Source organism: Loxodonta africana, chromosome 18 (assembly GCF_030014295.1).
Source record: "Loxodonta africana isolate mLoxAfr1 chromosome 18, mLoxAfr1.hap2, whole genome shotgun sequence".
In the NCBI taxonomy this organism is placed as follows: domain Eukaryota; kingdom Metazoa; phylum Chordata; class Mammalia; order Proboscidea; family Elephantidae; genus Loxodonta; species Loxodonta africana.
In genome coordinates this window covers 51,728,756-51,741,509 of record NC_087359.1, presented here as the reverse complement: position 1 = coordinate 51,741,509, position 12,754 = coordinate 51,728,756, and the positions used below count along the sequence as shown (strand labels likewise).

The window sequence follows — 12,754 nt, the reverse complement described above, 5'->3', positions numbered from 1 at the left end:
TTGTTATTGGAGCCTGGAAAAAAGGCTACACATGTTCTGTAATGATGGAACAATTGGTGAAAAATGTTGCCTGAGATAACTTGCAAGACAGAAAATTTGTTCAGTGAACATGTGGATCTGATAAAGGAGATCTCTAGACAAAGTGTTGAAGGTATCTGTTGAATGCTCCTAGTTGTGTATGCTAAGGAACTACAAAAGAGAGATGAGTGCAAGAAGGAAATGTTTAGTTTGCGTGCAGAATTTAGAGGATGCGTAAAGGGCCCAGGACATGCTGGGTTTGAAAATAGAACTGTATTTTACTCCCAGTCTCTCCAGCTAGCAAAAGATTCTGAAAGTTAAGAAATGGCCTCAGAGTAAAGGCCAAATCAATAGTGCCTGTAAGATCCTTGAAGACCTCAGAAATATTTATGGCAGTACCTGTTAGACTCTCTCAGCTAGACAAAAGGGCTTCTAATAATTTTAAGGGTGTTATCTTAAAGCAGACTGACATGCCCAAAGTATAGAGATCTGTCTGGAGAAGACTTATGGATGTGGCTTTTGGGGCAAGGACTGAACCCCAATACAATTCATAGGAAACCCACAAAGTTTTTAAGAGACTTACATTGATGAATGCACCACAAACTTGGACTAAAAGATAGACAATGACAGTTGTCAAAATGAAAAAAAAAAAAAAGCTTCTGAACCTTCAACTTTCTATGGGCAAGAAGCAAGCTGAGAAAGCTCCTCAGCTGAAAACATGGTCATTTCTAATAAAAAGACATATTTCTCAGAGAGCAGAGCCAGAAGCCCAGAAGGCAGAGCTAACAGTAGTGGGGAGCCATGGATTAGGGTACCACATCCAGGGAGCAGAGCCAGATCTTAATTTTAAAAAATTCCCTGCCCCTGGAATAAGGTAACCTGAAAACATGTACTATCTGGATTTCAGAATTGCTATGGATCAGTGACTTCAGTGTACCTCCCATTCCTTTCCTCTTTGAACTGGAATTATATATTGCAGTTATCCTCTCCCCATCTCACCACTATGTATTGGGAGTGTTGGGGGCAGATAACTTGTCTTTTTAGTTCCCAGGTCATTGGACCAAGAGGAACTTCACCGTGTGGAGCTGTACCCAAGGAACTGGATTTGCTTCTGGACATGACTCATGAGAAAATGGACGTCAAGCCTGATGCCATGCTTGGATAAGACTTTGGGGGTCTTGGGAGGGGGTGAGTCTGTTTTGCATGTGGGAGGTATGTGAATTATTGTGGCCAGAGGGTGGATCACAGTAGGCTGTTTTACAGATGGCCACAATAACTCCTCCATCCCTGTATGTACACCCCTTTGCAATGTGACTTTGCTGTCCCTCCCAGAAAAGGTGGAGTCTCTTCCCCACCCCTTGAATATTAGCTGGCCTTGTGACTTGCTTAGACCATTAGACCGTGGCCAAGGTAGTATTGCATAAGTTCCAAAGCATAGACCTCTAGAGGCCTTGCAGCCTTTGCCCTCACCCTCTTGGAACACCACTGAAGAAGCCTAGTCTAGCCTATGGGAGGATGAGAGGCCACATGCAGCAGAGATGAGCTGTGCCAGTTGAGGCTTCCTAGACCTATCAACCAACAGTCAGCACAAATCACCAGACATGTAAGTGAGACCATCTTAGGTCATTCATCCACATTTGAGCCACCAGATGAACGTATACATGTAAATGACCCCAGCAAGACCAGAAGAACTATCCAGATGGGTACAACATCATGAGACGATAAAATAGTTGATGTCCTAACCAAGCCACTGAATTTTGAGGTGACTTGTTATACAGCATAAATGATACAGAACTTAAAAGCCATTTGGGATACAGTGAAATGATCTAAATCACGTACCTGGAGTTTCAGAAGAGAAGAATGGAGCAGAAGCAATATCTGAAGAAATAATGGACCAAAAACAATATTTGAAGAGATAAAGACTTAAGAATTTTCCTGAACTGACAAAAGACACCAAACACAGATTCAAAAGCACTATGAATCCCAAGCAGGACAAATACAAAGAGAACCACTTCTAAACTTACCAAAGTAAAACCACCCCTCACCCCAACCCCCACTCCAAAAAAGAAAAAAAAGAAAATTTTAAATGCAGCTGGAGAAAAAAGATTACTTTCAAAAGAAAAACAATAATATTGACAGCTGACATCTCAGTAGAAGCAGGGGAAGGCAGAAGACATTGAGTTGTCTTCAAGCCCTGAAAGAAAATCATTGCTAGCGTAGGATTCTGTACCCAGTGACACTATTCTTCAAAACTGAAGATGAAAGTTCTTTGAAAAGTAAAAAAACTATGACAATACAGTATATGATGTAATGTGAAACAGGAAAAAGTATCTAGTGTGCTGAGAGTTGGACAGTTGCCTGTACAGAGTTGATGGCAGTATTTTGCTGTTACGGGATTCGTGTGTATGTATACGTGTGTATTTTCAAATATTTTGTTGTTTACCCTTGTAACACACTGGATGTTCATATGTTTTTATAGTCCTTAATTAATTTTTGTTACATAACTAAGAATGTAGTATCTTAAATATAAAAGGGCATGGGCTATATTTTATTCTTTTTTTTTTAATTTCTACTGATTAACGTGGTTCCTGGCACTTCTAGGCATCTGCCTGTTAAAATTGAAGCAGCTTATCAGGACAGCAAGAAGTGTTACCAATTAAGAATTTGCTGTATCTCCTTTTCTAATACAGGTTCAAGCTGAAGTCCCTGGATCACCTATATTTGTGATGAGACTAGCCAAACAGTCTCGTCACTTGGAGGTGCAGATCCTAGCAGATCAGTATGGCAATGCCATCTCTTTGTTTGGTCGTGACTGCTCTGTACAGCGCAGGCACCAGAAAATTATTGAAGAGGCACCTGCTGCTATTGCTACTCCAGTGGTATTTGAACATATGGAACAGGTGTGTATTTGAGAAGCTTTGATTTCTGTTTTCTTATACTGAACTGCTGTAGTTCAGTTCATGTCCAATCTGAAAATAGTGGAATTTCAAGCAAGGATTCTGGATAATTGATAGGATTTTTTTTTTTCTGGAGGAAAAAAAAAATTCTGCTTTTCTTCTCTAGGAGAGTCACCAATGAAAATAGTTACCTAGTTAAAAAAGAAAAAAACTATGTTGGGTAGGGATAAAGAGGAGAAATGTTTCAGAATTTTTAATCTTATTGCTTGATTTTCTAATAAATTTCTGATAAGTAGTTCTGTTTTCTAGATTGATTATAATCGAGTCTTCACATGAATTTATCTAAATACATTATCTTTTTGAAAGGTTCCGTAAGTATCTTTAAAGTTCTGTAGTTTTGCATAGAATATAATCTCTCAGAGATTTTCAAGGATGCCTTGGAAACAGTTCTAGCTTAAGAGTCTGAACGTGGTCTTCCCCGGAATTGTGATTCAGTCTTTATCTTATTGGACACGTGTTTTCCACGTCTTCTTTCTTCTGAATTCTAAATAAGCTAACTGTATGGTAATCTGTGTTGCAAATGTAACTCCTACTTCCACACACTCATGTGCGTGTGTTAGGATGCAGTATTAAACTGCTGTAATGAAGAGACTTCCAAAATACAGTGGCGTAAAGTATATATATAAGTTTCTATTTCTTTCTCTCATCATAGTTCAGAGGTGAGCTATCCAGTGTTGTGCTATGGCACTGCTCCATGCCAGAGCCAGCGAACTATGACTCTTAGGCCAAGTGTGACCTGTTTTTGTAAATAAAGTTTATTGGAACACAGCCAGATGATTTATTTATATATCATAATAAATTTATTTATATTATCTATGGAATCGACTCAACGGCACTGGGTTTTTATGGTTACTTTAGCACTATAATGGTGGTGTTGAATAGTTGCAGCAGAGACTATATGACCTGCAAAGCTGAAAATAATTACTATTTTGTTCTTTACAGAAAAATTTTGCCAGCCCTTGCCCTAGGATGGTGTCATCATCTTGATTAAACCTAGCTCACAAGATTATGTTCACATTGTAGCCTGTGGAAAGAGGAAAAGAGGCGACATGGAGGGCAGTCATATAAAGACATGATCTAGAAGTCACATATGTCACTTCTGCTCACATCCCATTGGACAAAATTCAGTTACACAGTCACACCTAGCTGCAAGGGATGCTAGCAATTGTAGTCACTAGCTGGGTGGCAATGTGCTCAGCTAAAATTCAGGAGGTTCTATTACTAAAAAGGATAAAATAGAGAAAAATTACCAGAGGGCTTTTAGCAATCTGTGCCACAGTCTGTTCCTCTGGTTACCTAATATCCTTTCACACCCTTTTCCCACACTGCTTCCCTCAAGGAAAGCAACCTACATTCTTTTCCAGTTACTGCATTCACCTAAAAATCCAAGATCACCCGGTGGTGTACATTCCTCTCCATTAGATATGCTTGTGACTTTTCATGGGCCAGTGACCTAAAATACAGGTTAATCGACCCCTTGTCAACTCTCCTCCCCTTGTGTATTCAAGATACTGTGGTGGATTAGGAACAGGATAACTCCCATTTGGGAGAGGGAAAAATGAAAAATTACTTAGCAGTCATTGGTCTCTAAAACCAAAACCAAACCCATTGCTGTTGGGTTGATTCTGAGTCATAGCAACCCTATAGGACAGCGTAGAACTGCCCCATAGGGTTTCCCAAGGCTGTAATCTTTATGGAACCTGACTGCGACATCTTTCTCCTGTGGAGGAGCTGGTGGGTTTGAACTGCCAACCTTTCAGTTAGCCAATTACTTAACCACTGTGCCACAAGGGCTTCTCATTGGTCTGTAGCAGTAATCACAACCTTCTGGGCAGGAACTGTGATGATTCCCTACCATGTAGTGGAGTAGTACCTCAATTAGTCCTCTGTCTGTCCCTAGTTCTGCTCTTTGGGAGTAAATCCCATGCCCATTGTCCCTCAAGGCACTTGGCTTTGCTCTTTGTGAAGTTTTTCCTTGTTCAGTTTTCTCTGTGAATTGGGATATGGAAACTATAACTTCTTTGGCAGAGCTGACTTCTGGTTCAGGATTGGGAGCACAAAGATTACTGCAGTCACCAATCACAGGCTTTTGAAGGCCAGGTTTGTGGTTTCTTTTGTCGTACAATCCTTCACAAATTTAGTAGGCTTCTGGGCTGTTTGCTTCCAGTCAGCTTCAGGTTAGAATAACCAAACGCAAAGATTTTTTTCTGGATGATACAAAGTTTTCCTCTCTTACGCACTGGCTTCTGTGGTTACCCCATCTCACTCCTCAATTTAATGCTGGCTAATTTTTTTTTTTTTTTACATTGAAACCAGCTGAAACTAAAGTGGCACCCTTATCTGACCTTTGACACTGCAGTGTTTCTAATCATCTGTTTTGGGGGGTACAAAAGCAGTTGGCAGCTTTAACATTACTACTTTTTCTAACCATTTTTCTTAAAGCTTACCAAATGTTTTTTATGCCGTAGCAAGGAGGCTACCAGCTTTCCAATCTACAGTATGTTTCCTTGCCATCCACCACCCTCTTGCTAAGCCAAAACCACATATTTTAATTTTTTTAACAGCAGCATCCTACCTACAGTTACAATTTTTGTATTGGTTAGGTTTGGTTCAGTGGTAGAATTCTCGCCTTCCATGAAGAAGACCCAGATTTGATTCTCAGCCAGTGCACCTTAAGCACAGGCCCTACCCATCTGTCTGTGGAGATTTGCGTATTGCTATAATGCTGAACAGGTTTCTACAAAGCTTCCTGAGTAAGACAGACTAGAAAGAAAGGCCTGATGATCTAATTGCAAAAATCAGCCAATGAAAACCCTGTGTATCATAATAGTCTGATGCAACCGATCATGGAGACCAGGCATGCTTTGTTCGTTTGTGCATGAGGTTACCACGAGCCAAGGGCCTACCTGATGTCAGTTGATAACAACAGGATACAGGTTTAGCTAATGTAACAAAAAGATCCAAAAAATACAGTAACTCAAATAGGATAGTTTATTTTTCCTCTTCCAGAATAGTTTGAGGTAAGCTTTCCAGCACTGGTGGGACAGTTCTATTCATGAGGCTATCTTGAGATTCAGGTTCTATCTCATTTTGCCATTCTTAGCATATTCTCATTTGCATAGTTGAAACTGGCTTGCACTATCATGGCCATGTTCCATTCATAGGAAGGGGAAACTCCAAGAACAGAGGGCAAGCAATTTCCTTTTCAAAACATGACTCAGGAGTTGTGCATATGTCACTCAACACTGTTGACTGTTGACAATACCTAGTCACTAGCTACAAGACAAAACCAAAAACCAAACCTGTTGCCATCGAGTCAGTTCCGACTCATAGCAACTGTATAGGACAGAGTAGAACTGCCACATAGGGTTTCCAGGGAGCACCTGGTGCATTCAAACTGCTGACTTCTTGGCTAGCAGCCGTAGCACTTAACTACTACACCACCAGGGTTTCCAAGAGAGGTTGGAAAATCTAGTTTCTAGCTGGGCAGCTATGTTCCTTGGAAGAAGGGGAGAATATTGGGAATGCCAGAAACTAAGGGACAGTGATGAGTCTGCCACAGTGTGTGTTTGCATCATTCCTCATTGGTGAGGTTGCTTTTGATCCAAATTGAAGAATCCTCAGTGTTCTCACAGCTTTTCGTTGAGTTTGTCATTTGTGTCCAGGGATCTTGTATAGTAATCAGAGTGAAATTTGCTTTAATGTGGCTAAAAGTCTTTGGTGGTTCTTATAAACATTGAATAGTTGAGTCAGAGAGAGGCTGTATGTAGATAAGCAATGGTCCAGCAGTGGCAAGATGAGATACTTATGTTTGCTTATCTTTCATCTTTGAGTGTGCGGTGAAACTTGCCAAAATGGTTGGTTATGTGAGTGCTGGGACTGTGGAGTACCTCTACAGCCAGGATGGCAGCTTCTACTTTTTGGAACTGAACCCTCGGCTACAGGTGGAGCACCCTTGTACAGAGATGGTGGCTGATGTCAACCTCCCCGCAGCACAACTCCAGGTGAGTCACCCTGATTTGAGCTCAAGGAGGAGCCTAGAGAAGTTTAGAATTTTAGAGATACCTAAAAAACTGATTTAACCAGTGTCTGATAAGAGAAACCAAAAACCAAACCCACTGCGGTCAAGTTCATAGTGATCCTATGGGACAGAGTAGAACTGCCCCATAGGGTTTCTAAGGCTGTACATCTTTATGGAAGCAGACTTCATTCTACAGCGGAGCAGCTAGTGGGTTCAAACTGCCGACAGGTTGATTAGCAGTGGAGCACTTTAACCACTGTGCCACCAGGCCTCTATAAGAGAAAAGCACCTCCTATTTGAGTCTCACCTAATGTTCATTTCTCTTGTGCTGTGTTATGTGGGTTGTACAGTGTGGGTTGGTTTCCCTGAAATGGGAAAATTACTATTTTTTTTTTAGCCAGCTACATCGGATATAAACTCACGTTTCAGAAAGAAACTTTACAAATAAAATGCTGTATTCAGTTGTTTAATTATAGAAGACTTTACAACTTTGGAATTGCTCCCTACTCCTTTTTACCAGTGTTCTGTATTGGAGAAATTCCATATGAAAGTGGTGGATTTTCCTGTAAGACTCTGTTATCCTGCGTTTTCCCCCCACATTTGATTTTATAATGTATAAAGTGCTAGTTGTCACTTAGCACCTCCTCTCAGCCCAGGGACACAGCCCTGGTGACGCAGTGGTTAAGAGCTTAGTTCCTAACCAAAAGGTCGGCAGTTCAAATCTACCAGCAGCTTCTTGGAAACCATTTGTGGCAGTTCTACTCTGTCCTGTAGGCTCGCTTTGAGTCAGAATCGACTCAACAGCAATGGATTTGATTTTGGTTTTGGTTTTCTTAGGCCAGGAAAGAAATATTATTGGAAGCAGTAATAGCTAATGATAAGGTTTGGTATTATTTATATCTAACATATTTTTTGCCACCTCTGGGTTCTCATTAAGGACTAAAGATTTATTTTACTTCCTTCACTGGTTTGTGGGAATGACAGAGATAATTATGACAGAGTTAGAACTTTTTAGCTCTCTGAACTTATTGGATAACCACTGATATTGACATTTCCCTTGGATATTTTCATGTTGATTTCGTGATGGAGAATAGACACTAAGGGGAACTTGTGTCTATTGCATTAGGAATTGGAGTATTTTTTTAGGAATGAAGAATATCTAGCAACTCATCTGTAGTGACATATTCTGTTTCAGGTAACTTAGAGTTACTTGTTTGGTAATTATAGAATACAGACTATAAAAATAGAATGTTTTAGGTGGTGGCTAATGAAATGAAAAACTGTAGGTAATCTGATAGCCTTCACATTTTAAGGAAGGTAACTATGGAAAATGAATAATGTGTGTTTTATTAACTTTCAGATTGCCATGGGGATCCCTCTATATAGAATCAAGGATATCCGTATGATGTATGGGGTATCTCCCTGGGGCGATGCTCCCATTGATTTTGAAAATTCTGCTCATGTTCCTTGCCCAAGGGGCCATGTTATTGCTGCTCGGATCACTAGTGAAAATCCAGATGAGGTAACCCATGACTTAAAAAGTTTACGCCTTTTTCCCCTTGGGAACTTTAGATAATATCTGAGGGCATATGTCTGAAACATTTTGGGACTTTCTCTCAGGAGGGAAATGTATAGAGGTTTTGATTGGAGCAGATAAATAAGTGATCATTGCTCCACTGGTCATATAATCCCACTTTATCACTATTAGATCCCCACTGGGTTTGTAGCACTGGACCTTGATTTTTGTGCATCATTCTGCTTCTGTGCATGATTAATGGAGAGCCTAAACAATGAATATATAAATGTCGTCTTTCTTAGAAATGTGATACAGTCTCTCGTATTCATCATTCTCTAACAGGGTTTTAAGCCCAGCTCAGGAACAGTTCAGGAGTTGAATTTCCGCAGCAATAAGAACGTTTGGGGTTATTTCAGTGTTGCTGCCGCAGGGGGACTTCATGAATTTGCTGATTCTCAGTTTGGTCACTGCTTTTCCTGGGGAGAAAACAGAGAGGAAGCAATTTCGTGAGTATAAAAACATTTGGTTGCATTTTACAAAATAAATTCATATTAATCTTCAGTGAAGGGATGAGCACAGGAATGAGAACCATTTATCTGCTACAAAAGTACCAATATGGTCAGCCTTATTGATGAAACTATTTAAAATCATACTTACATTTACATTATGTAAGATTGTGCTGGGTTTGACAGATATTTTTCTGATTGTTGTTCTAAGACTTTTGAAGTATTTTTTTGTGTTTCAAGTACTTTTGATAAACTTATATAATTGATTGGTTTAAGGGTGTCATATTTTTCCTTATAAACGGTACTGTGATTGGGGATGAGGAGTGGCGAAAGGGAGATTCTTGCCCAAGGGTTTGGCATAAATAAATCACAAATAAGATCTGTCATTTGTCATAAAAATAGTGATGTAACTGTAAATGCCCTATAGATATTTAAACTAATAAAGTTATGTTGCTTGTCTTATGACAAGGATATAAGAGAACTGTCCAGAGTGCTTAGATAAGATACCCTGCTGTGTTATAAAGTATACACACAGCTTATACAAACATGGCTGGTATATCCTATGTGTTATTAATTAGTATTCTTTTAATAAACATTACATATTAAATTAACAGCAATTTTGCTCGCCTGAAAAAGTAGGGCTTTTAGGACATAATTTGGACAGCTCGGATGTTTTAGAATATCCAAATTGAAGGTAGTACTTTCTACTTTTTAATTGTTGGTTTTTTTATACCAAACATTTAATACCATTCTCTTGACCTTTGAAATATACACAAAGAATAGGTAATCAATAAGTATTTATGGATAATATTGGTTATTAATAATGTTTCAGAAGTAGGGAAGTCTCAACATTTCTCTCTTTTGTCCTGTACAATTCCTTCCATGTATTCAAAACTATCAGTTGAGTTTTTCAAAATTAAAACAATGCTACCAGAAAAACTATCTAGTCTAAAGTTACCTTTTTTTTTTTTTTACTGCCATATCCTGCTTTGCCCAAGTGTGTATCATGTTTACATTAGAGCTTGCAAACCTGTGGCTTTCAGGCCAGTCTCAGCCTACAGATATGTTTTGATTGGCTCATAAAATATTAATTAAAAAAAAATTGCTAATATTTAAAAAATTGGGAGATTGAAATAAAGATTTAGAGATTAAAATAAAAATCTAGATTTCTACATTTTCTTAAAAAATGGGATGATAATGACAATATGGATTTTATATTCCACTTGGCAAAAGTCAGCTCAAACTTTGTGTGACTGTTTATTTGAGACACGAACTCTCTAGTTCACCACAGCCCCATCCCCTCTTCCTCACTCATTTATCTTCCAAAGTGGTCCCTGTTTGCATTTAGATATATGGTCCTGATTCAGTAGACCACCGTATGCTTTCTATGAGGCACGTTCTGTGTCCCAAGCCAGAAGCCTTACTCTTTCCTTCCTGACCGGCTCTGTATAATTTTCTTAATGAGATTAACTTTTAGCACGTTAAAAATACGGTCTCTACAATAAGCTCGCTTCTTAATACCAAATGTTTATTCTTCAGGTCAGAAATTTTTTTTCTTTTTTTAAATTACATTAAGTCTATATTCTTCAGTTTGGTGTTTAGATTATTCTCCAAAAATAGCCCTAAGCTGTGTTCCAATTCTCCCAGATTATAATCTAAATACCTTGAGGGTAGGACCATGTCTTCTTGCTGCTGCAGTATCTCCTGACCATAATAAGCATTCAGAAAATGCTTGTTGAATGAATGGATTGCCCAGTAGTTCCCCTACTCACCCCCTCTACTGTACTGTCTGCTTCAATCATACCGTTCATCTCTTGAACACAACCTTTTTCTCCCCTCTTTACCTTTGTTCTTGCTATTTTTTCTGTTCACGTATTCATTCATTCTATTCAACAAATATTTACTTAGTATCTACTATGTGCTGGTTCTGGGGATACATTGATGACCAAAATAGGATCTCTGCCCTCATGGAACTTTACAGTCTAAAGGAAGAGAAAAATTAAAACACAGTGTATTAAGTGCTATGATATTGTGACATATAAGGATGTCATAGGAGCTTATAGCAGAGGCAACTAACTCTGTCTAGAGGGGAGTCAGGGAAGGCTTCCCAGCAGGAAGTGACATCTAGACTGATACCTGAAGAGTGTATAGGAGTAAACCAGGCCAATGAAAGGCACAGAGAAGAAAATGGAGGTGGAAAAGAGAATAATGTTCAAGGCTGAGGGAATGCCTGTATCACCTGGAGTAGTATTCCTCTCACAGTTAAAATCCCAGTTATACTTTTAGCCCACGTCAGGTTTCATATTCTTCATGAAACTGTAGGTAGGTAGATTTTTATCCCTTCTTAGAACCTCTCCAGCATTTTGCTTGTATCTCTCCAACGTCATTTATAATATTCTGCCTTATACTTTAAAAATAATTATTATATTTTTAGTCTCTGCCTTATGAACCTAGTCTGTGTCTTAAATATGTGAGGTGCATATTCAATTATTTGGTGAAGTAACTAGTAGCCCTACACAAGATAGATTACTGGGTAGAAATACACAGAAAAATTCCATAATACTTGAAATTCTGTTAAAATTAGACCATTTTATACTTAATTGAGAAGTAATAAAAGTAAAGACCAAGTCATTACACAGCTTAAGAAAATGCAGGTTAAGAAACACTCTCATATGTAGTGTCAGTTGATGATACCTGACTGCACCCAGACAGCTGCCTCAGTGTATGTAAACCTTTAAGGTATTAGCATTTGTCAAAATTCATTGAACTGTATACTTAAAACCAGTATATTTTATAGTATATTTTGTATATTGTTTATTTTACTGTATATTATAAAATTTATTGTATACTGTAAAATATACCTTAATAGAATAAATAAGGTGTTAAGGATGGGGAGAAGTATGCCCTAATTCTATTTAGCCAGCAGTGATGAATAGGATGGTAACCTAATAAGTAAAAACTGAAGGTGGTTTGTATATAATTTGTTCCGTACTTTATATGTGAAATGAATGTGATTTGCTGATGATCTTATGGTAATATCAGTCAGAATTCATAAGTTTGCTGACTTGCCAGTTCTCCCTACCTGGAACACCCATGAATAAGCACACTTCTCTGTGCACCCTCATTTGTTCTTGGATTTGTCCTTTCTCCACTCCCTCCGAAGAGTTCAAAGGAATAGATCAATCCTTTAAAATGAGTGGAAAAACACTGAAACGTTTGTTGCTGAAACAGACCTGCTTCTGTTCTTCTCCCAGAAATATGGTAGTGGCTTTGAAGGAGCTGTCTATTCGGGGTGATTTTCGAACTACAGTTGAATACCTGATCAAATTGTTGGAGACTGAAAGCTTTCAGTTCAATAGAATTGACACTGGTTGGCTGGACAGACTGATAGCCGAAAAAGTACAGGTGTGTATTTCTCCACTTGCAGAAACAGCTCCTGGGATTGAATTTTTATAGGCTTGTGGGATCACTCCATGTCACTAGATTAGATTTATTTGTACTCATTTAAGTGGTTCTTCATCTACCTGGAAAAATGTAGGAGTCAGTGTAGTTTTAGCACTGTAAAAGTTCTTGTGCCTGTTACACAGTCATTTTATGTGTTCTAGTGTTACTTCCTGGGATATATTTAAAGAGACATACAGGGATTGAAATACTTCCTCTTTCCTCATTTGATGTTTCATCTGTTTCAGAGTTCCCAACTTTCACAGTTCTGCTGAGATGGGCCTCATTTAAATCA

The 12,754-nt window shown here is 38.7% G+C and overlaps 1 protein-coding gene across 12 annotated transcripts in view; it reads left to right on the top strand.

Annotated features, from left to right (window-relative positions):
• Positions 1-12,754, top strand: part of ACACA (acetyl-CoA carboxylase alpha) — a 318,748-nt gene that overhangs the window by 142,082 nt on the left and 163,912 nt on the right. For 11 of the 12 annotated variants that reach the window (XM_064271370.1, XM_064271368.1, XM_064271369.1 and 8 more), the window contains 5 exons: positions 2,709-2,918; positions 6,809-6,979; positions 8,357-8,518; positions 8,855-9,018; positions 12,273-12,423. In XM_064271370.1, coding sequence (XP_064127440.1) covers positions 2,709-2,918; positions 6,809-6,979; positions 8,357-8,518; positions 8,855-9,018; positions 12,273-12,423 — 858 coding nt within the window. Of the gene's footprint in view, positions 1-1,096; positions 1,207-2,708; positions 2,919-6,808; positions 6,980-8,356; positions 8,519-8,854; positions 9,019-12,272; positions 12,424-12,754 lie in introns of those variants that run through there. The other variant, XM_064271379.1, reaches the window with a different exon arrangement.